The sequence below is a fragment of the Lotus japonicus genome, chromosome 4 (assembly GCF_012489685.1).
Source record: "Lotus japonicus ecotype B-129 chromosome 4, LjGifu_v1.2".
NCBI classification, from domain to species: domain Eukaryota; kingdom Viridiplantae; phylum Streptophyta; class Magnoliopsida; order Fabales; family Fabaceae; genus Lotus; species Lotus japonicus.
In genome coordinates, this window is record NC_080044.1 from 3,995,711 (window position 1) to 4,017,258 (window position 21,548).

The 21,548-nt window shown below is 37.5% G+C and overlaps 4 protein-coding genes across 6 annotated transcripts; 1 reads left to right on the forward strand and 3 right to left on the reverse strand.

Moving 5' to 3' along the window:
- Nucleotides 1-531: 531 nt before the first annotated feature.
- Nucleotides 532-8,569, reverse strand: LOC130710670 (dynamin-like protein ARC5). The gene is made up of 16 exons (XM_057560012.1): nucleotides 8,160-8,569; nucleotides 7,780-8,067; nucleotides 7,394-7,615; nucleotides 6,455-6,588; nucleotides 6,257-6,349; nucleotides 6,056-6,119; nucleotides 5,742-5,790; nucleotides 5,508-5,590; nucleotides 5,062-5,219; nucleotides 4,912-4,972; nucleotides 3,831-3,893; nucleotides 3,176-3,276; nucleotides 2,205-2,262; nucleotides 1,701-2,024; nucleotides 957-1,121; nucleotides 532-855 (listed from the first exon to the last, which is right to left on the reverse strand). The coding sequence occupies exons 1-16, from the start codon at nucleotides 8,472-8,474 to the stop codon at nucleotides 790-792; spliced, it is 2,244 nt and encodes a 747-aa protein (XP_057415995.1). The 5' UTR covers nucleotides 8,475-8,569; the 3' UTR covers nucleotides 532-789.
- Nucleotides 8,570-9,521: 952 nt separating this feature from the next.
- LOC130714832 (tRNA (guanine(37)-N1)-methyltransferase 2) lies at nucleotides 9,522-13,715 on the forward strand. Of its 3 annotated transcripts, none has more exons than XM_057564792.1 (12): nucleotides 9,522-9,636; nucleotides 9,996-10,124; nucleotides 10,201-10,298; nucleotides 10,425-10,529; nucleotides 10,713-10,773; nucleotides 11,046-11,121; nucleotides 11,380-11,905; nucleotides 11,989-12,105; nucleotides 12,323-12,481; nucleotides 12,933-13,039; nucleotides 13,179-13,253; nucleotides 13,375-13,715. In XM_057564792.1, the coding sequence occupies exons 2-12, from the start codon at nucleotides 10,027-10,029 to the stop codon at nucleotides 13,432-13,434; spliced, it is 1,482 nt and encodes a 493-aa protein (XP_057420775.1). In that variant the 5' UTR covers nucleotides 9,522-9,636; nucleotides 9,996-10,026; the 3' UTR covers nucleotides 13,435-13,715. The 3 variants fall into 3 exon arrangements, with proteins under 3 accessions (XP_057420775.1, XP_057420776.1, XP_057420777.1); XM_057564793.1 differs by having other exon boundaries at nucleotides 11,380-11,809; XM_057564794.1 differs by lacking the exon at nucleotides 9,522-9,636 and having other exon boundaries at nucleotides 9,990-10,124; nucleotides 10,201-10,263.
- A 2,147-nt stretch (nucleotides 13,716-15,862) lies between these two features.
- LOC130714026 (uncharacterized) lies at nucleotides 15,863-17,631 on the reverse strand. Its single transcript, XM_057563875.1, has one exon. The coding sequence runs from the start codon at nucleotides 17,502-17,504 to the stop codon at nucleotides 16,077-16,079; it is 1,428 nt and encodes a 475-aa protein (XP_057419858.1). The 5' UTR covers nucleotides 17,505-17,631; the 3' UTR covers nucleotides 15,863-16,076.
- Nucleotides 17,632-17,770: 139 nt separating this feature from the next.
- LOC130714027 (uncharacterized) lies at nucleotides 17,771-21,465 on the reverse strand. The gene is made up of 4 exons (XM_057563876.1): nucleotides 21,357-21,465; nucleotides 20,462-21,087; nucleotides 18,568-18,630; nucleotides 17,771-18,478 (listed from the first exon to the last, which is right to left on the reverse strand). Exons 2-4 carry the CDS (start codon nucleotides 21,074-21,076, stop codon nucleotides 18,137-18,139), a joined length of 1,020 nt encoding a protein of 339 aa, XP_057419859.1. The 5' UTR covers nucleotides 21,077-21,087; nucleotides 21,357-21,465; the 3' UTR covers nucleotides 17,771-18,136.
- Nucleotides 21,466-21,548: the final 83 nt, after the last annotated feature.

The following is a 21,548-nucleotide window of genomic DNA, read 5'->3' on the forward strand; positions in this document are numbered from 1 at the left end:
CCCTCACTCCCTCCGAATCAGAGGGTACATGACCCCTTAAGTCTAGAGCTTGGAAGTGGGTACACTTATGTGTTTTGATAAAGCTCGAGTCAGACGAGCGAAATCTTGACTGAACAGTTTCTCCCTTACTCCAACCAGATAAGGGCATACAATTATGAAATATCTTTTTTATTTGCCAATAAGTACTGGATTGGAAGACCTTTCATTTGAGAGTCCACATCCTTAGCACCTGCACCTTTGGGCTAAACATGCCTCTAGTTTGCCCAAGTTAACTTGCTAACACGTGACCAAAAAAAAAACTTGCTAACACGAAACTTTCTGATAAGAGGAAAGGATATTTACAATTTCATCAGCTTCTTCAAAGTTGTTAAAAAAATGCAGTCACCAACAGTAAGGAGGAGATATCTAAGAGCCGCCTCTAGTAATCCTCATAAAATTGGTTCCTTCAGCCTCACGGTTAAGAAGGGTTCACAGTATAACTGACGATAAACAAGTAAAATGAGAGGGACCTCCATGCAAGAGACCTACCAAGAATAAAGATGATACCTGGTCATCAATTTAGAATGATTTAGAGCGAAGCTTCTAGCACTCTGTTTTCTTTCACCGCACCATCCCACATGCAAGTCAATCATTTTCAGAAATTAATTTCCAAAAACTATCCAGTACTAATGTTGTGACCTACTGCACTACTCTGTGCCACTATTTTTTGGAAGAAAAGTACATAGAGACCATCCGGGCGTGGAGAATTAAGCGAGTGCAATAATTAACTAACTTAAGGTAACCACATTTTCACATGGCTTGACGTAGAATTAACTGCTCATGTATCATTCTGAATTTCTCTCTGAGCCTCTTGATCTGCAAAACCATCAAGAAATTGGACATTATGATGCACAGAAATTTGCCATCAATAGAAATTGTTCATAGAAAAAAAAAATGTCCCATGAATAATGAAATACCCTCTTCAGCTCAATTTCTGTGTCTCTCTTCTGCTGCCCCAAAGAGTGCTGCAGATTGGTTATGTCGAAAACATTATCCAGGTCATCTTCAAAAGCAGATTCTAGGTCTTCTCGAAGGCGTGCAGGCAACTTGTCCACAATGGGCATCAAGAGGAAACAGTTAAACTGCAAAATATGAGGTATAAGCAGAGCATAATAACCACAGATTAATGCAATATCAGTTTTCTGACATGTTGTCTTCTAGTGCTGCGGTTGTAACTTGTAATCAACCCAAACAACCATAAAATTAGAAAGAATGAAAAGAAACATAAATGTAAGTGTGGTATATAATACCTAACAGGCAATAACCATTAGAAGGGTAATTAAACTCGAAAGTCGAAACCTTGTGCTGCAGGATGTTTTGCATGTAGTGTAGATGAAGATTTTAGAACATCTATTCATCCTTTGAGAAAATGATACACTGGAGACTTTTTGAATGCAAAAGAAAAAATAAAAAAACTAAAACTATGTTTTTACAGGATCTAATTGTCTCTACAAAATTAGAATTCAAGCTAGGGCAACCTAACTTATAGATGTGAATTTTACTGCGGCTTTAATAGAGAGTCATTAAATAATTTCAGTTTCACAATAGATGTGAATTTTAGTGAGGCTTTAATTTTCATTATCAATGTAAAAGCAGATGGCGCCTCTTGCACACCAACGGCATTATGATATATACATGAACAAACAAGAAACATCACAAACCTTTAGCTCTGTGGAAACCAAGAAATACTCTCTTATGCCGTGAAATATCTGTTGTACCAAACCATAAACAATCCTTTCAGATGAAGGTGCAAGCCTCCGATTCCAAAGTGTACTATCCAGAAGGTCAGCAAGCTTTGTTTCTGTTGTCTGAGTGGATGTGCTGGAATCAGTCCCAGAGGCCACATGACTGAGCTTTACATCTGGTTGCGGCTTTGTGTCTTCTTTCTCTTGTGCATTTGCTTGTGATACAACTGTTGTTGTGGGAACATTGGAATTTTCTGTTCCACCAAATGAATCTAAGAACTGTCGCAACCCAGACCGACTCTACAAAGTTGACAGTGACACCAAATGGATATAAAAAAAAGGAGTCTGAGAAACTTAGCTCAGTAAATAATATTTTACTCGTAGTTTCTTACAGTTTAAGTGGCCAATCATACAAGCTTAGCTTATACTAAAATTAGAAATTGAGATCATTTAGAATGCAGCGTGCCAAAGCATATATACCTTATTGTGTAGAGACCATGAGACATATCTTGTGGTGCTTACCAAGTCCTCCATACACCTGCAGTCGTGCGGCATGGGAAATGGCATTTAGAAAACAACAAGTAAACAACCAAGACTACTAATATGTAACAGGTATCATGTACAAAGAACATAAAGGATAAATTATGGGTGAGAATGTGAAGCTGAAACATATATGATTTGCTACTGCATCGTTTGATTATATTACCACAACAACACATACAGGGAACGTGTCCATTTTAGTGAAATCAAAGGAAACAAAGTGATAACTATTAAAAACACATGCGAAATTCCATTATACCCCCGGGTCATCACAAAGCACCTAATATAAAAAAGAATTACCATGAAAATGTTAAGAAAAACAAAAAAACTACACCAGATGTTTTCTTTATAAAGCAAAACCCTGCATCTTATTCCTCTTCTACTTCCTGATCTGATTCTATAATACAGATATACACGAGGAATTGAAAACTGATTTCCAGGTTCCTTCCCAATCAATCACGAGTCACAATTATGAATTTCATGACACCTAGATTGTTAGAGCCAGATCTTATTAATGTTTCCTCAACCATAGTATGTTGTCAATATTTTGCTCTACAATAGATTGTAAACTAACCCAAATAAATTTTAAAAAAAATGAAGGACAAATTATGCCAACCCACCTTGAGATTTGAGATTTGAGATTTGATATTTGATGAAATTACCGTCCAGTTTTAGAAAAATTACTAGCCTCTATTGAATTTTCACCAAACACGCCCTTGTACTTTTATTTTCATATGAAAATTACCCTTAAAAGGAGCACCTATAATTTCAAAACAAAGGGGGGGAGGTCAACAAAATTTCCCAAAATAACAAGAAGCTAATTTTTTTGGGTGTTTTTTTGGGGGGAGCTCATGATTTAATGTGACAAATGGAAAGAAACTTATAGCGATTGGGGACAAGTGGTGGTTAACTTTTCACGGCATGATTTTTCAGTAGACTCTGCAAAGTTGTTGAAGGCAGAGGCAACACGCCTGAGGAACACCTCATGACCACTTAGATATTCACAATCTTTCTGCCAGAAACCAAATGCATAATATAAGTTTGGGAAGTAGCAACTAATAATTGCAGGAAGGAAACTGTTAACAAAAATGCATAAATAACTGATCCATAAAAATGTCAAAAATCAACTACCTCAAAAACGTGAGCTATTAAGACTAATGATTTTATATCTTGCACAACCCTCTGTAAGAGCCATTTAGGCTTGCAAGGAAGACTATGTCTGCCCACCCTACCTTGTAAGAAAATTAAATTTTCTTTCTATTGAGAAGTCCCACATTGACTCAAAATATGGCCAAGATAGCCTTTATAAAGGGTAGAATAACCCTCAACTCTTGAGCTAGCTTTTGGATTAAGTTAGGCCTCCCAAATTCTAATACTTTCAAAGAAAAGTGGCAAGAATAGTTGACCAATAAAAAAGGAGTGGCAAGAATGAAACTTTAGATCACTTCTTCATAAAGGCTCTTGATGTCATGTCAAGAACTAATTATTCTAAGAGCTTAAGCTGCTGGATGAAAACTCAAAAACAGGTTTATATCTCACAAAAGTATACAAAAACAAAGAGAATACCTGAAGAAGAAAAACAGATATTGGAAGCAATCGTTTGAGTATATGCAACAATCTACATCCCAACTGTGTCAAGAACAGAGAATTAATAAATTAGTTAGGGAACCAAAACATCAAAAGTTAAAAAATAAAACTTTACTAAACATGAATTATGAAAAACCACATTTCTGAATAAAGAATTGCATAAAAAATAATTTTTTGAACAAATGGGCATCTAAATTTCATCATGCTTATTTATGTCAAACAATCTTTCATTGATCAATGCCAAGCCAAGACTACACCAATGTGATGACAGTCTTGGTATGGAAGGATACAATAGTACACACTACAAGGCTGAATTCGAGAAGTCCAGCAACTTCTCCCCAACTCTCTTCAATTTCTGATCACTGACATAACTATTCGGTTAGTTATGCAGCTCAGGGACATCTTCCCCCGTGATACCCTTGTTTCTCTTGGTAGGGGGACAAGGTTCTTCAAATTCTCATAATTCAGCCTAGTGATTTTAACGAAAGCACTTAGTAGTATCGTGAAAAGAAGGGTATGTAGAAATCAATAGAAACCAGTACTTAAAGCATAGCATAGAACATGCAATATTATTTCAAGCATTATAGAGAACCTTATTACTCATTTTGAATAAGGAATATATTTCTTAAGTTTGGTTTACTTGGTATACTAGGATTAAGGTTGTTTAAGCCCATTAAATAAGGCTTATTAACATCCACCAGCCTTAGCTTTAGTGGCACAAAGTCTCTTTGTGAGCTACTTGATTTTGAGTTCAAATCGAACTGAGGCTATTTTCTCACACTGGGGCCTCGGACATCATTTGTAACCCAAAAATAAGGCTTATTACCTATATTAGGGATTTCAGTCTTGCCATTGGAGTTTATAAAAAAAATTACAAAGTTTCTTCCTGCCTTGTTTAGAACACACAAAGTCACAAACTGTGATTGAGTGGACTAAATTGCCATTGTTAAAATAAATACATCACATGGAAATGGTACAAGTTGACGAGTATTCATAATAAATTTAAAAAATGAAAGAAAGTAATTGCAAGGAATATTTTCACTCTAATGGTATTAATCACCTGATGAAGAAAAGGTTCAAATGTGTCACGAGCCTTTGCAACAGCAATTACACAGGCAGTCCTGGTTGCTCAAAATAAAAATTCTTTCAATCTTCATCAAATAGTAATTTCGTAGAATTACAAAAATGAATGGATAAAACACACAATTACCTAGAGTAGTTTGTTCCATCATGAATGTCTTCAACTCCACAAGCATTTACGATTTCTTCCCGAGTAATTGGAGGGCACTTGATTCCTCCAACGACAAAACGGAATTCGGCCATTGCCCGATGATATTGTGCACCACCATAAAGACGCATCCCTGCATTCTACACACAAACGGAAGTCAGCCTGTCAAATGTTTGCTTAACTTAATTCTGAAAAAGCTTTCGCACAATGACCCACCACACAAAATATAAAACATGTGAAAGTGGAAATTTATATGAACAAGTGAAATCATCAGCCAAAAGAAATCGGAAATGAAAGTAATAAACATATTTTCATAAGAAAAAATAGTGAAATAAAATGAATAGGCAGTCTGCTCTTCTCCCCAATGAAAAAATGAAGCAGGATACAAGTTTAGAGAAAAGCAAGCCCAAAACAATAGTATAACTTACAGGTATTAGCTTGTGAGGGAACTGAGCAACATCAGCACCAACAAATGCACCTCCATTTATTCGCTCATCTTGTAGTGTTTCACCTGAAACAAAACAAAAAGAACATGAAGGAATTTAACAGTGTTCATTTGCCAAAGAAAATTAGATATCCAAGTAAAGTAAGCTTTCTTTTTCCATTAAGCATTATTTACTATTCCAAGGCATATCTATAAAAACGGAGCTAAGGTAATTTACCAAACTTATCAGGTGGTGCAACAACCGTCCCTTTCAGAAGTAATGACAACTGAATAATAGAAAATATGTGAGTCAGGGACGAAAAAATATAGAAGAAAGTATGAATTCTAACAGCTGGAAAAATTTACGAAAGGCAGGCATATGCAAGTTCATATAGAATATTTGATAAACAAATGAATTTACTCGACAAGCTAAACATCCAGATTAAATAATCCTTCCCTTGCTAGGAGTTCTAACATTCACCAACAAAGGAATTTCATCCATTAAAGCAGGATCAGATAATGAGAAGAAAATTGAATCTGTGACATTAAGACCTTGGTCAAGAACAAATCATGGAAAGTTCTTCCTTTCTCCTTCAGTTTGGCTTCATCCAGTGTACTGTATTTAATTTGAAGAAAGAATAAAACAAGTGACAAAGCGAACATAGAAATAGATAACAATATATAAAATTAACATCCCTTCTCTTTCATATGAAGATCATGTACAATAAAGATATTTCAAACTTTAATACCAACCTCAATTCTTGACTTATATCACTCAATTTCCTTGTCACACTCCGATACTCCTTCTCAAGAAGTGGAATGATCAACGGTACATTATTTATATACCTGGCAAGATCATTCTTAAGGATTTAGCCACAGAGTATATATATAAATGGACTTATGAAGCTTCTTTTAGAAACCACAAAAACAAAAATTCCAACACGTCAAAACCTCTTCTGTAGCATTTCTTCCAGAAACAACCTAAGTCTGCTCACACCTATCCTACTTCTTTCTTGCTTTGACAATGGCCTGACCAATTTCTCCTCCAGAGAAGCAATATCTTCTATCTCTCTCAAGGATACTGCCTGCATCCATTATAACAACTAAATATATCAAGGAAAGAAAACTCTGTGTTTCATGTTCCACAAATCAAAAGAAAAAGCCCCTAGAAGATAGCTGTCATTGCACCAAAAGTTAAACTCATAGTCATAGGGAAATGATGGATCCTCCAAGGGAACTACAAACAAATAAAAAATGAAAACTAATACAACCATTGTGTTGTTTTACTTTGTTTATTCATTATTTCTTTTTGGGTCTTGCTAACCAAGGCACTGGTTTAGGAATTGAGAAATGAAAATAGTTCATTGAAAAGTGTATCATTCAATACATAGCATTTTGCCATGCTTTCTAGTTGCAGAGGACATTATATGAGACCTACACAGTGTCCATCCCTCCACCAAGAGGTTCCCTGCTAACTAGGGGCTAGTTGAGTAGCTTCCTTTCATGAAGTGAAGATAATCCTCTATGTATGACCTTTCATTCGTTGTCTAGGATTCCAAGCAAACTAGCTCTAACGAACAATCCTAACTAGCACAAAACGTAGTGATTTTTATTTTATAGCAGATAACAAAATAAGAGAATCTATATGCACAATTGAACACCGAAAAATAAAATGAGAAAGTAAGATAAGTAACGAAAAAGAAATGCACAACAAACATGGAAACCGGAATAAAGGTACTTAAAGATTACAATGAGCACATGAAATCATAACAAAAGCACCAAAAGATTCTAAGCTAAAACAATCAGAGTATTAATTAAGCTTCCAATTCAATCTGAAATGAAAAATAAAACAGGATTAAGAAAAAGTACTATGAACTATGAAGGCTTAACCTGCTTAAACTCATCATTGGACCTGTACAGAGAATCACTCCCAGAACCAACTCTTCCCGAAGGCACAGACGTGAAGAAGGGAGAGTCTCCCAGAATGCACCCATCAAGCGCACACGCAGGCGGAGAGAGGAACACTTCAACATCCGAGGGACGCGCAAATTGCGGTATCCTGGTATCCAGCTTAGTCGATACAACAACCGTCCTCGACAACTCAGGATCAATCTACAAAATCAACAACAATTAAAAAACCAATTGCATTGCAACTCGAACAACAACTTCAATGGCCACATTGCAATATTACTGCCAATGAACCAATTATCCCAAAAGCTTAAACTGTTACGTAAGGACCACATGAATGGTTTTATATTACTATTTCTAACAACTACCTGCATGACAACACGCCTTGTAGTTGCATTGCTCCAATCACTGCAATCTTCAAGGCAGAGTATAATAAACTCCTTGTGCTGCATCTTAGCCCGGACTAGAGACTCAACCGCCCGGCCCTGCGCCTGCAGTGCTCGATTCTTTCTCCCCGGAGCAGGCGCGATGAGCCCAGGCGTGTCGATAATTGTCAGATTAGGGCAGTACTTGTACTCCACCTTGATAATTATCTCCTTCGCGGAGAATTGACAACTGTCACGCTCCAACCTCGCATTCTCAGCTTCAATGTATGCCTGAAAAACGGTTACAAACGGTTAAAAACGGTTACAAGTTAGTTAGTTAGTTAGGATTTTGGAGGAGGAGGATGAAGATGGTGTAATTGAACCTGGATTTGAGGGAGGGAGAGTTGTTGAGAGAGAGAAGGGTCGGAATCGGAGACGAGGGAGCAGGAAGGGGAGTCAGATTGAGGGTCGTATTTCATGTGGAGGGTGATGGGGCGGCGGGTTTTGGTGCCGCCGCCGACGTGGTTGAACTGGAAGCCCATGAGGGCTTCGACGAGGGCGCTCTTGCCGTCGGTCTGGTGGCCGACGACGAGAACGGCGGGGGCGTCGAAGGGGGTGTGGAGCTCCTGGGCAAGCGCGTGGAGCTCATTGTAAGCTTCGTAGAGACGCCACTCCTCTCTTCCGCCTTCATCCTCCATTTTTCCGATTTCAGCTTACACTGTAGTACTGTGTTGTGTTGTGTGTTAGCTATAGCTATTTCAATTATTGGGGTGTTTTTCGAATTTCGAATTTTATTTTATTACATGTTATAGAGAGAGAGGCATTGATTGAAGATCAAGGTGTATCCATTTCAGCCTATTGGAAAAGTGCATAGAACACGGGTACTGATAGATTCTGATGATGTGTCACCAACACTCAGCTGTGGGTGGCTGTAAAAGACACAACACTACAAAAATAACGGCTGGGAATGGAGTGAATCACCAACCAATTTGATCCTTGAAAATGTAGCGACCTTTCATTTTAGCCCCTAAATATTGTAAATGGTTTAAAAAAACCTCAAAGTGTATATATGAGTCCTTATCTTATAGTGTTTCTGTTAGTCCCTGTGACGAAAAGTGCTCATGTGTCACGTAGGTTTCAATTTGGTCCCCGACATTATCAATTTAGTCCTTGACAGATAATTAAATTTAATTATAATTAAAAAAATAGAAAAAATAAATTATTATTTTAATTAAAAAATCAATTAATCATCATTCTGAAACATCATCTTTTTCCTCTTCATCATCTTCAACCTCTTGAACATCATCTTCATCATCATCTTCAACATCATTTCAAATCTAGATTCTATAATAAAACCTAGGAAAAAACGGCAAATGGAGCATTTTGTAACTTTCATCATACAGTTAATGGACAATTAACATCTCATAAGAACACCTTCAAAACAATTCATCACTTACAGTAAAATCTATCCCAAAATCAGAAGAAATAAACATGGTGTACCCTCAATTCAGATTCAAACTTCAAGCCTAGATTCACATTTGATAAAAAATGTAATCAAAATTAATTAAATTATTATTTACTGCTTGATTTAATTACTTTTAAGAATTATGAAAATTTTATATTATTTTATAAAGATATAAGTAAAAAATTGTGTAATCAATCAATTAGATTATTATTTGGTGTCTGATTTAATTATTTTTAAGAATTATATATTTCCTAATAGATATAGATAGATGGGTCAAAAGTACATTGTGCAACTTTGCAAAACCAAAAACTTAGACTAATCCCTAGCTATCTGTATCGACTCAGACAGACACTGCCGCCGCCGGCGTCGAACTTCACCGTCGACCAGAAGCACAGGCTCGTTTCTCATTCTCTTTCTATTCTTCATTCCCCGTACCGCATGATCAATTGTGTGTTTGTGCTTGTTTCCTATGGACTGTGATGTTTATGTAGTTTTCTTGCTTTGCTTGCAACCCCACCATCAATATGCAATATCAGTTTCCAACACTTCAACTAAGCCCTCATCTGCTTCATATTACAGTTACCCACATCACAAAGTTGCTACATTTGTTTGTCTTAGGATTAGAATTTCAGGATCTTATATATAATCGGATCAATTATATATTAGTGACTCGTTAGTTCAACCATTGACCCTATGACCTCATTTACTGGTTTGAGTTGTATAAAATTAATGCTACCTAATGTTGGACTTATAGGGTTCTTGAAGCATTGCATGGTGTGAATGTGATGTTGTTGGACGAGAGTAAATTTGATGTACAATTGAAATTGTGGGCCCTTAGGATACCTTGCCAGCACTGCAGGGCTGCCACTCGGATCCTCAATGGGTATCTTACTCTCCATTCTTTATATGTGGACGATATTCATGCCTCCCCGCTAATTTCAGCTTCATGGATTGTGCAGTTACTTGCTGGATAAGCCCCGAGTTAAACCCATTACAGAGGACCCAACATGTGATAAAAACCGGTACCTTATACTCTCCGAAAAAGTTCACAATCAAGGTTTCAATTTTCACATCTATGGAACATCTTTCATTTTTCTTTTAATAATGAATCCATGGCATAGTATTTATAGTTTCAGTGGACATTCTTATCTCTGACTATCAACTTGATTTGGATTTTGAGCAGGGTTATCTGATATTCCGAAGCAAAAGCTTGATGAGCTTAAGGGCTTGTGTGAGATTGAAGTTCTTCCCTATTCGTTGACACTAGGCTATTCATATTGGAATGCAGGTGGGGTGCATTGTTCTCTTCAAGCATGCTGCAAAGACTGCCTTTTTTAACATGATTTCTGGATGTTGGCTTGCTAACTATGCCATTTTGTTAGAAGCACTCTTTTTGTGATGATTCATTTGTTTCTTACATTATGCACTCCTCAGTCTTAGAAATATCTCTGACTAATTATTGTGTTTGTAGATCATGTGCTGAAGCAGATTCTGCCTACCGGAGTGGAAGTGCCTTCATCTTTTGAAACAATAGTTAAGTATTTAAAATTTGTATACTTTTTTTTGCGTGGCATCTGTACTTTATTATTTTATTTACTCTCTGTGGATTACTTTTATTCCCACTTTTTATAACTGTTACAATTTGTTTAATGTGACTTTTGGATTAATTCGATACATGTCTTTTATTAATTCTTCTATGCTGATTCCTTCAGGGGGGGGAGGGCAGTGAGCTTTCCAATTTTGGTAACAATTAAATCTGTTTAGTAAGCTACTTACTGAAAACTAACAACTATCCTACCTATGCAGGTCAAATTGCCCATTTAAACCTACATGATGAGTTACTTCCCTACAAGGATGTTATTGCAAAGGTTATCTATGATGTACGTATGACTACTTTAAATGTTTGTGTTTTAGTTTTAAACCTCCTTTGATGCTGCTGCCTTATTTTAGTTCTGTTATGCTGGTATATCTGGAAAAAATTGAATTATGTTATAAAGGTTATGTTATTGTGTGACTGTGTGTGTTTATGTTTGACACTATTGCCCTTTGCTATAAAGATGTCCATTTAAAGATTCATTAACAAACTCTATCCTCACATGTTTCGCCTAGTAATTCTCACATTTTCACTATTTGTGCAGAAAAATTATCCAAGAATCAAAACTATTGTTAATAAAGTTGGAAGCATTACAAATGAATTTCGTGTGCCAGAATTCGAAATTTTAGCTGGAGAGCATAATATGGTTACAGAAGTGAAGCAATATGGCGCCACTTTTAAGCTTGACTATAGTTTGGTTTACTGGAATTCCAGATTGGAACATGAACACAAAAGGTTAGTTTCAATGTTCCAAATGGGAGAGATCATTTGTGACATGTTTGCTGGTATAGGTCCTTTTGCCATTCCTGCAGCACAAAAGGGGTGCATTGTCTATGCAAATGATTTAAATCCAGATAGCATTCACTATCTTAAGGTTAATGCTAAAATCAACAAGGTTGATGATCGCATTCATGCATACAACATGGATGCTAGAAAGTTCGTCTCCCAGCTGATGGAACAGCCAAATTCTGATAGTAAGTTAGAATATGTTGTTCCCATTTCAGATAGTTGTCACCCATGCAAGATACAAGACAATACTGAATCAAATTCAGAAAATGAGTTGCTAACTGGTAACATGTTTATGGTAAATAACTGCAAGTATCTATAATTGTGATATGAGAATATGTACTTAACACTACTATTCATGTTGCAGTTGACTCAAAAAAACCAGGAGACTGCAATAACAGTAGTTTAGAGGATGTACAAGGTTCAGCAGAGCATGCTGCTGCATCTGTAATTGCTCTTAAAAGATCTTGTGATTCTCATGAAGGTATTCTGCAGACTACAATAACACATCAGACTGCCACTACAAGTATCTGTTACCTGATCTGCTAGCTTGTCAAAATTTTCTAAATTAAGTTCTGTATTTAAAAGACACAACTTTTTTTATAGCAGTCTCCCGTCTTCTGAGAAAACAATACAACATTGATAACTATGCTCTGTATGGTCGAACGTAAAACTAAATGTAAAATATTTTCCTTTGACAGGGAATGGAAAGGCTCATGGCACGGGCATCCTTGAAGATGGTGGGAAAAAAGGAAGCACAAACAAGAGGAGGAAAGCCTCTGAAATCACTGACACAAAACCTTGGGAACATATTGACCACGTAATAATGAATCTACCAGCATCTGCTGTTCAGTTTCTAGGTACAATGCCATTTGATGTGATGTGACTATTTTCTCTTATAAGTCATTTGGCCATTTAGTTACTTAGTTGAGACCCTTATTTTCTTCGTCATTAGGAGGATTCAAACGTATCCTTTGCATAGTATAAAAACTGCAGGTTTAAGTATAGAACTTTGACTTATATATGTTTTGATATGACTTGTATATTATTTTCTATAATCAAATTTGGTGAGATTCTAAGGCTTCATTTTGTCAGGGATGGTCCCGTTCATTGTTTTTCAGTTCTAAATTTTTATTTTAAATGAACGCTATCAAAATCTAAACCGAGAATCATTCATTAAATTTTTTCATAGCAAGAAGCCATTGCAATGTGGTTGAACACATTCATATTCCTTTACTCAACTCTTATTTTATTTCCATTTTAAGATATATATATATAGGCTGATATCTGACTGCATATATGCCCTGCCAGATGCATTCAGGGGATTAATCCAGAAGAAAAATTGGAAAGGATGTCTACCATGGATCCACTGCTATTGCTTCATTAGGGCAACTGAAACTCCTGAGTCTTTACTAGCTGTGAGTTCATTCTGCTAATGTTGTTTCATGTTTTCATTTTACCATGCTATGGTTACGAAGTATCAATGACTTCACTGATATGTGGAATTCAAAATCTTTTGTTCATCCTGATGACAGTTAAATGAACTTTATCTTGCAGGAGGCAGAATCTCGTATAAATGCTCGTATACTAGACCCAATATTTCATAGGGTTAGGGATGTTGCTCCAAACAAGGTACCATCTGTAATTAAGTTTCATCAATAGATCATTTTGGTAGCTTCCTTTATTATTCTAGTTTATTTGTAGAACATGGATAATTAACTCCTTGTGCTCTTGCGTTTTATTCACTGTGCAGGCAATGTTTTGTTTAAGTTTCAGGTTGCCAGTAGCATGTGTTAGTGAAGATAGTCAATAACACTGTCCTTGGTGATTCTGGTGGCTTGAAATTAGCTTCTTTTATTTTACTACCCCTTAGTTTTCAGGGTTTGACGGGGCCATGCCTGTGCTTGGACGGATTAAATGCCAATATTGTATCTGACTCAAAGATAAGCACTGTGAAAACGTTAAAAATTAGCTAAGGCTACAGGCCTTGTTCTTTGAAGCTTCGAAGGGAATTCGTTGCTCTTGAGATGTATGTATTGTATTCCGATGCTTGAAATGAAATATTTGAATCTAGTTATGTTTCAAACCAGAAAATGCCCAGCTGACTTTCGAGCTGCGTTTGGTACTTCTTTCCTTGGAATATATTCAAGGAATGATGATACTTTTGCCTATGCATTGTAAGGATTGTTTCTTTTGTTTTTGGTTGATAGCGTAAGGATTGTTTCAAGCAGCCTTTGTTGCACTTCTATTTACTAATTGGACCCTGGGGGTTGCCCGGGGTATGTCCTTTAATCCGACCGGATAAAGGGTACACACTACACAATTCCTTAAGTCTAGAGCTTAAAACCAAGCATGTTAGTTTGCCTTAATGAAATTCGGGTTAGACTCCATACACCTTAGTTGAAGGGTATGCTCTTTTAATTCGGTAAGAGGGTATACAAACCCTTAAGACTAGAGCTTAGAAGCGGGTGGACTTGTATGCCTTAATGGGTCTGGAGGGCGTTTGACCCATACTCTGCCTCGCTGGATTCCATTGTGTTATTTAGATGTGAAGTGTTATGATTGAACAACCATGTAGTATGGTTCCTATCCGTGGATTCCACGTTTGGTTCCAATCCGTTAGATTCCGTTGATAAGCGGGTTGTGTCTTTTCAAATTAGGCCATAATCTCGTATGGTTTGAGAGGTGTACATAAAAACGAGCAGACTTGTATGCCTTAATAAGGCTTGGATTGTACTTGTGATACTTTATGTGAAAGTATGCCCTTCTAATCCTATTGGATATAAAAATATAAAAGTCAAATGTAGAAGAATTCTCAATCATACACTTAGTATAAGTTTGACAATCCATTTGTCTTTTCTTATGAAAAATGGAAGAAAGACCGTAAGACACAACTAAGACCATATACAATGGTTAAACAAAAAATGTTTTGTTTAACCATTTTCTACCCCACTTTTTCTCTTCCCAACACTCCACATCATCTTCTCTCTCTAATTCAACAAACTCTCAACAATTACTCACTCCAATGGTTTTACTTAACTCTCAACACCCTACCCCACCACTCACCACTCACCCTACCCCACCACTTTTTTATTTCACATTTTTATTTAATTTTATATTTTTGTTTTTATAATTACATAAAATTACAATTATCGATTTAAATTAAATTAAAACAATAAACACTTTACAATTTTTTTTTAAATATAGACTATAATTCTGGGTGTTGAAATGGTGATTGTTGGGATCCATTTCAATACAAATACTAATATATATAGATAAATAAGATGGTGAGAGAGATAAAGAGAGTGAAAAAACTTGGTTTTTTTTTCTGTGTCCAAATCAAACGAACCAAGTCTCTATTTATAGAAAAAAAAAATCATGAATTTTGGTATAATTTTTTTTTCAGAAAATATTTTTTTTTGATGAAATAATCGAGTTTAAAAGATAAGGAAAAACGAAATCTGGAGCAACCAATCAGAACGAGCCACGTGTCAGGAGCAAAAAAAAAATTTCTCTTTCCTGCAGACAAGGCGCGTCTTGTCTGCGCGTGTGGCACACGCGCCTGCGGTGGCCACTGGCCTCGCGCCACGTGGCACACCGCAGGCTCTTTAAACTTGTTGAAAATCTTCAACAAATTTTTTCTCTCTCCCCCCTTTCAACAAACTTCAACAACCATTAAACCATTTCAACAAAATTCAACATACTTAAACAATGGTTTCAACCATCCATTGTATATGGTCTAAGTACTATGGATGTTTGATTTTGAGTTCGCATGTGTTATGAGATAACTTCAATGGAAAAACTAAATTACAATACAATAAACATGAAATGAACTCTTGGTTTTTGTTAAGTTGAATGAGCTTTCAAGTTGATCTCAACTTGAATCCAAACACACTCACACATGAAGCTCATTTACTTAAAGTCCTTTCACTTTTATCTTATGCTAAGTTTTCAGACATTTAGTGCGTGTTTGAAATTATTTTGAATTGAACGGAATTGACTCAATCTTTTTAAATTCAAAATGTCTCTATCAAAAACTTTATTTAACAAACTAATAACGTTAAATTTTTTTTTTTTTGAAATAGTTAAAAATTTTAGTTGGCAAGCTAACTTTTAACTTTTTTTTTTTTAACTCAAGCTAACTTTTAACTTAAAACTAGTTTACAAAGTGTTTTTATTAAGAAATTAACTTATATGCATAGTGTAAAAGTTCTTCTCACTGCTATTTAATATCTTCTAACTTTTTGAGTCAATCTTTCTTGTAACATTGTTAAACTTAAATATGATTTAAGCAATTTTAATTTTGAGAAACTTCTTTCAGCCGCCGTTGCAACTTTTACAGTGATTGTCAATTATTATGGTGTATAACCCTAGCCAAAATAACAACAAAAATTCGTTATTACCCCTCCAAATAACAATGGTGTTTAGTTTGATAAAAGTAAAACATTCTTAAGCTTAAGCCAAAGAAGTGGAGACCCTATCCTTCAACAATGACTCCGCTGCTCTTCTTCCAGAAACCAAAGCACCATCAAACGTGGCTGAGGTCAAATAATCACCACACACATACAAACCCGATTCAATTCTCGGGTTCTTCATCGGATCCGTGGGTGGCGCCTGATTAGGCTGTGCAAACCCGACCCGATAAGTCCTCAAGTGCTTCCATTCCCTAACCATTTTTTCTCCAAACCAACCCGAAAGCTCTTGAACCACCTTACCCACGAGCTCATCATCCGACTCACCCTCAAACAACCCGATCAGCGACACCGAGACTAGAGCCTTATCGGGTGGGCCATAAGACCGAGCCACATTCGTGGCAAAGAACATGTTATTCACAATCCCCTTACCCGACCCATTTAGAAACAGAACCGGATCACGAACCGGGATCTGATCCCGGTTCGCAGTGAAATACAAACAAACCGTGCTCCGAACCGGTTTTTTCAGAACCGGACTGGTCTTTCCCTCCAATAGCTTAACAGCTACCGGTTCTTCAACCGCCACGATAACACCGAGCTCACTCCTCAAAACGTCGCCGTTGCGTAACGTAACGCGCGGCGGTTCGGAGCCGTTGAGGTCGACGGAGGCAACCTCCGAGTTGAAGAGGATCGAACTGGATGGTAGCCTCGCCGCTAGCTGCTCCGGGATCGCTGAGATTCCCTTCGCTGGGAGCGTGTTGTCGCCGAGGGAGAGACACTTGAAGATGAAATCGAACAGCCTCGACGACGTTTCGAGCTCCGGGTCGAAGAAGATCCCGCCGAAGAACGGCCGGAAGAAACTTCCGATGATAGAATCGGAGAACCCGAGGCTCTTGAGCAAGTCAATTGTGGGGACTTCATCTGCGCTGAGAATTTCCTCGTCGGATTTGGAGAGGACCCGGATTATGTTGGATCCGATGAGTAGTTTGTCGACGAGGGAGCCAATTGGGTTTCCGAGGGATTTCACGGCGTCGGAGAAATGGCGAAGGGGGTCGGCGACGGTGTGGAATTGGCCACCGTAGAAGATTCGAGCGCCGGAGTAGAATTTTTGGAGGTTCAGGGTTTCGTAGTTGAGAAGCTTTTGGGCTTCTGGGTAGGCGGTGATGAAGATTTGGAAGCCGCGGTCTAGGAGGAAGCCGTCGACAATGTCGGTGCGGACGCGGCCGCCGACGGCGTTGGATGCTTCAAGGAGGAGGAAAGGGATGTTTTGGGAGTTCAGATGAGTGGCGGCGGCTAAACCGGCTAGACCGGCTCCGACGACGATTGCTCCGGTTTGTTTGAGTGGTGGGGTTTGGGGTGGTGAGGGGGAGAGTTGTGTGGATGATTGGGGGTTGAATTTGAATCGTTTGGGAGCAGAAGAGAGGAAGAAGGAAGGGTTTGTGCATGGAAGGGAGAGTGTGATGGTAGTCATTGGAATTGGATAAGGTTTTTGGATTGATGATCAATGCTTGTTTTTCCACTAGAGGGTTTTGATTCTGGTGGACGTGGCTCTTTGATTGGTTTATGTGGTGATGATTGATGAATGATGATGATGCATACATGTGTTTGATTTGATGTGGACTAGACTAGAGTGCCCAATTCACAAGGGAGATATAGTGTTATAGATAGAAAAAGTGAAAAACCTATAGAGACAGATATAAGTACTCTTTGTTGTTATTTGGGAATATTAAGAGCAATATCAAAACCTGCTTGCAATTTCAATTCCTGCTAATCATATGCAGGAAGTAGATTAAGATAAAAGAAATGTCTAGAGGTAATGAAGCCAGAAGCTACTCCAGGATACTAGTAGATGCAGGTGTACCATCCCTCAATTATTGTCTGATTTGAGAATTAGAAAGGTAATTGTTCAATCAAACTAGAAGTATTATTCTGAAGTGTATGTACAAAACTGGTAGTCACTGGTATATTTACCTTATACCCCATAAAAGAATGTATTTATTAAGGTAGGGAAATTTTAGTCAAATGATAAGGAAAGCAAAACTATGGTTTTTTTTACTTTTGAGAGTATATGCCATCAGTGAGGAGATTTATCAACCATGGAGATTACTCCTCCTCTTCGGAAAGTGCTGCAAATACTGATAGTCTCTTTTTGGTTGTTGGGCCGCTGCGAAGACTGTTAATGTATGCATCAACTTCCTCCCTTGATGGAGCTTTATCTGAACCAGGGAGGAGAACCTCAATGCCATCATCCAGGGGAGACCAGTCATTGAGAGTGTTGTTGGAAGAGGAAGGGGTATGGTGAGGTTCAGGTGAAGCTGGTTGGGATCTTGTGACTCCACGTTCATATTCAGGTGCCGCATAGAGCTGGTGAGCAATGCGGTTATTTGGGCCATTGTTGCATGATCCTGATGAACCTGCTCTAGTAGTTGGCTTCTTCCTCTGTGCCTATACAACCCAAGAAGAGATGTTCAATTGCAGATAAGGAGTTTATTGTGTTAAAGGACGTAGTTCATTTACATCTTTTGATTACTTACCTCAGATTTAGTCTTCTTCATGGAGGAACGAACTGGATGAAGCTCTTCTTTTCCGTGCGCAAACTGCAAGATGTTGATACTGTTAATTATAGGTTTTGGAAATCCTAACAGCCAACAACTAGATAAAGAACAAGGAATTCACAAGAAGAGAACCTAGTCCTAGTAAAGAAATAAAAATTGAGTGAAACTCTTTTACAAAACCAGTACTCAAAATCATACTCTAATCTAACGAAAATACTCGTATTTATAATAACTAGTCCTAGTAAAGAAATAAAAATTGAATTTACCACTAAGAAATTAAGATTAAGATTAAGATAAATTAAAACAAAAATCATTATCGTTTCTTTCTTTCAAAAAAAAGATAGAGATAGACTTAAAATAGAGATAAACTATTAACAAACTGATAAAAATAAACTGAAACAAAGGCCTAATACTTAGAACCCTATCGGCTAAGCCATCCAATAACAAAGAAAGACAATTTACGGCCTTTTGACATGGGATCAAGCAAAGCTGATAATTGCTTGTTTCTCTATGAGAATATATTGTAGCTGCATGCAATAAAATGCAATTCCTTTAATGTTCTTTGTCACTTTTTTTTTTAATCTTCAGGGCAAACTCTTCTCAACATAAGTAAAGTACCAGATTTACATCAAGATTATCAAGCATTATCCAGGTCCAAATCAAGATTACATATTGATGGGAAATTATAATTCTGAGTTTCGTTTTAATCTTAAATGCTTTATTCTAATCCCTAGTGTAAATTTCAGCAAGAATTATATCCTTAATTTCTCCTCCCGCTTGATAAATTTGTTTCACATTTTGACAATGGACATGCAATTCATACAAATACTAGAGTTATTGGTGGGTCACATTATCATCAGTTTTACAATCCATGATCACCCAACAAACCTTTCAGTTTTCATAATTTTGCCACAATTAAATAATTAAGCAATTCTACACATGAAAAACAAAGATTTGACTCTGGTAGCTCCAAGATTCTTAAACTCTCTAGGCACACTTTCAGTCCCTATTATCCAGAAATATGAGTATCCAGTAGTAACAACAAAGATTCTGAAACTGCCCCTTTTCTGGCATATAACTGAATTCGCCACTGCGAAACTTTTCTCATCCAATAAAAGGAACCAAAACGGAAAGAAACCAAATAAATATAGATATCATGGTAAAGAAAAGTAACAGAAAAGGTCTAGGAAACAGAGTGTCAAGAGAGTATCCAAAAATTCAATACACAGACAGCAACTAGGATAGAATTAAACAACCACTTTCAATTTTGGAATGCAATTTAGCTCAAGAAAGTTTCTTTGTATCACCCTAACAAGCTAAAGAAGTTCAATCTTCACAAACAAATACTTGGAATCACAAGAGAAATTTACAAACCTGATAATTGATGGGAACCCAATAATAACGAGGGATCATCTTTGCAACTTTTATGAGCCTATCTATGTTACTTTTTTTCTTGAGCAAACGCAACATTCCCAGTTTCAAGATGTAAAGAACTCCTTTTAACCACAAACCCTAGTCCTATGATCACACTTCAAGAAAATATCTTTATAAGATTGCAGATGAAAATTAAAATTATTCACCCTGTTTTTTTAGGTCCCCTATTCACCCTTATATGAAAGCAGAAAGCTATATGGTATAGTTAATGCTGTAACACTTTGGTTTAATAATAATTCTAACATGCCAAATCAATAACCAAATCAAATCTTATCAGAGAAATACATATTAGAAATACTTATGATTAATAATAATAATAACTAATAATAAACTAAGATCGAATCTCATTAAAAATTGAGAATATTGCATTAAAATAAATCATATCTTTTGTTATCTGAATCATTGAATGAATTCGTAAATAGTTATGGCGCGAACAAACCTGGCATTTGGAGTTGTAGCGGCAGTTTCCAGAATCCTCCCACGCTTTGCAAATCTCCGTCTTGATCACGCTCTTACCCGACGGCGCCGACGATGACGACGAAGAAGCCCGGCCGGAGGAAGATGATGATGAAGACTTGCCGCTTTTTCCACCAGACATAGGAATATCATCCATCACGAGGACTTCCTCCTCCTCCGCCTTCACCGGCGTGCCGTACATCGGCGGCGACATGCGCGGCGGGAGGTCCAGATTCTCAATAGAAGAAAGCGGTGAGAGCGACGTTCTGCCGCCGCGAGACCCGAAGCTGCTGCTCCCCGTGCTGCTGCTGAGGTAGTGGTGCGCTCTTGCGGACCTGTACTTGCTGAGGGCCGTCGGAGGAGTGAAGGCTTCGACGGCGGTAGCGAACCTGCCGGAAATCGGAGATCCGGCGAAGAGTAACCGCGCGAGCGGTGAACCGACGTTGATGTTCTCCTTGTACGGTTGAAATCGTGGACTCATCGTGGTTTGTTGGAGATAGCGTCCTCCTCTGTCATCCAACTCGATCCGCAGCGGCGAAACGTTCTCGTTCACGGTGGTCCTCAGCTTCATCTTGCTACTGCTCGTCACATTCTCCATCGTCTCTGTTCCTGCATCTCGAAGAAGAAAAACAAGAATTCACGATGCGAACGCAATTTTCTCTTCTCGGAACGAAATTGAACTCTCGATTGTTTCTCGTTCAATCAAACTACTGATTTTGGTGAAGATTTTTCATCAACAACATCAAATTAGGTAAAATTCATACACGATAGAACAAAATTTTCCGGGAAAGTGAAATTGGAAAAACGAAAATCAACAAGAAGAGGTAGAAGAAGTTGAAAACTGCAGAAGGAAGCAGAATCGGAGAGTGTTTGTTAACTGCACGGAAATTGCGACGCCGTTCTGGTTCAGCGTCTGCTAGATTCTGCGGCGGAGAGAGAATTGGAGAATTGGGGGAAAACGAAGATGAGAATGGTGTTGCATTTTTTTTTGGTTCACTGAGACTTGTTCTGGAAGAAACCAATTTATAAGAGTGTGTTTTTCAGTTTCCAGTTTCCAACGCCTTATTTTA

Bases quoted from the DNA above. Each gene is read 5' to 3' on its own strand.
- LOC130710670 (XM_057560012.1), bottom strand. From the start codon at position 8,474: ATGGAGGATGAAGGCGGAAGAGAGGAGTGGCGTCTCTACGAAGCTTAC. The intron at 7,616-7,779 runs GTAGTTGTTAGA...TTGATTTTGTAG, and splicing joins CAAGGCGTGTTGTCATGCAG to ATTGATCCTGAGTTGTCGAG. The intron at 3,277-3,830 runs GTATTCTCTTTG...GGTTTCTGGCAG, and splicing joins TATCTGTTTTTCTTCTTCAG to AAAGATTGTGAATATCTAAG.
- LOC130714832 (XM_057564792.1), top strand. From the start codon at position 10,027: ATGTTGTTGGACGAGAGTAAATTTGATGTACAATTGAAATTGTGGGCC. The intron at 12,106-12,322 runs GTATTCTGCAGA...TTCCTTTGACAG, and splicing joins ATCTTGTGATTCTCATGAAG to GGAATGGAAAGGCTCATGGC. The intron at 12,482-12,932 runs GTACAATGCCAT...ATGCCCTGCCAG, and splicing joins ATCTGCTGTTCAGTTTCTAG to ATGCATTCAGGGGATTAATC.
- LOC130714026 (XM_057563875.1), bottom strand. From the start codon at position 17,504: ATGACTACCATCACACTCTCCCTTCCATGCACAAACCCTTCCTTCTTC.
- LOC130714027 (XM_057563876.1), bottom strand. From the start codon at position 21,076: ATGGAGAATGTGACGAGCAGTAGCAAGATGAAGCTGAGGACCACCGTG. The intron at 18,631-20,461 runs GTTTGTTCGCGC...AACATCTTGCAG, and splicing joins GCTACAACTCCAAATGCCAG to TTTGCGCACGGAAAAGAAGA. The intron at 18,479-18,567 runs GTAAGTAATCAA...TGGGTTGTATAG, and splicing joins TGAAGAAGACTAAATCTGAG to GCACAGAGGAAGAAGCCAAC.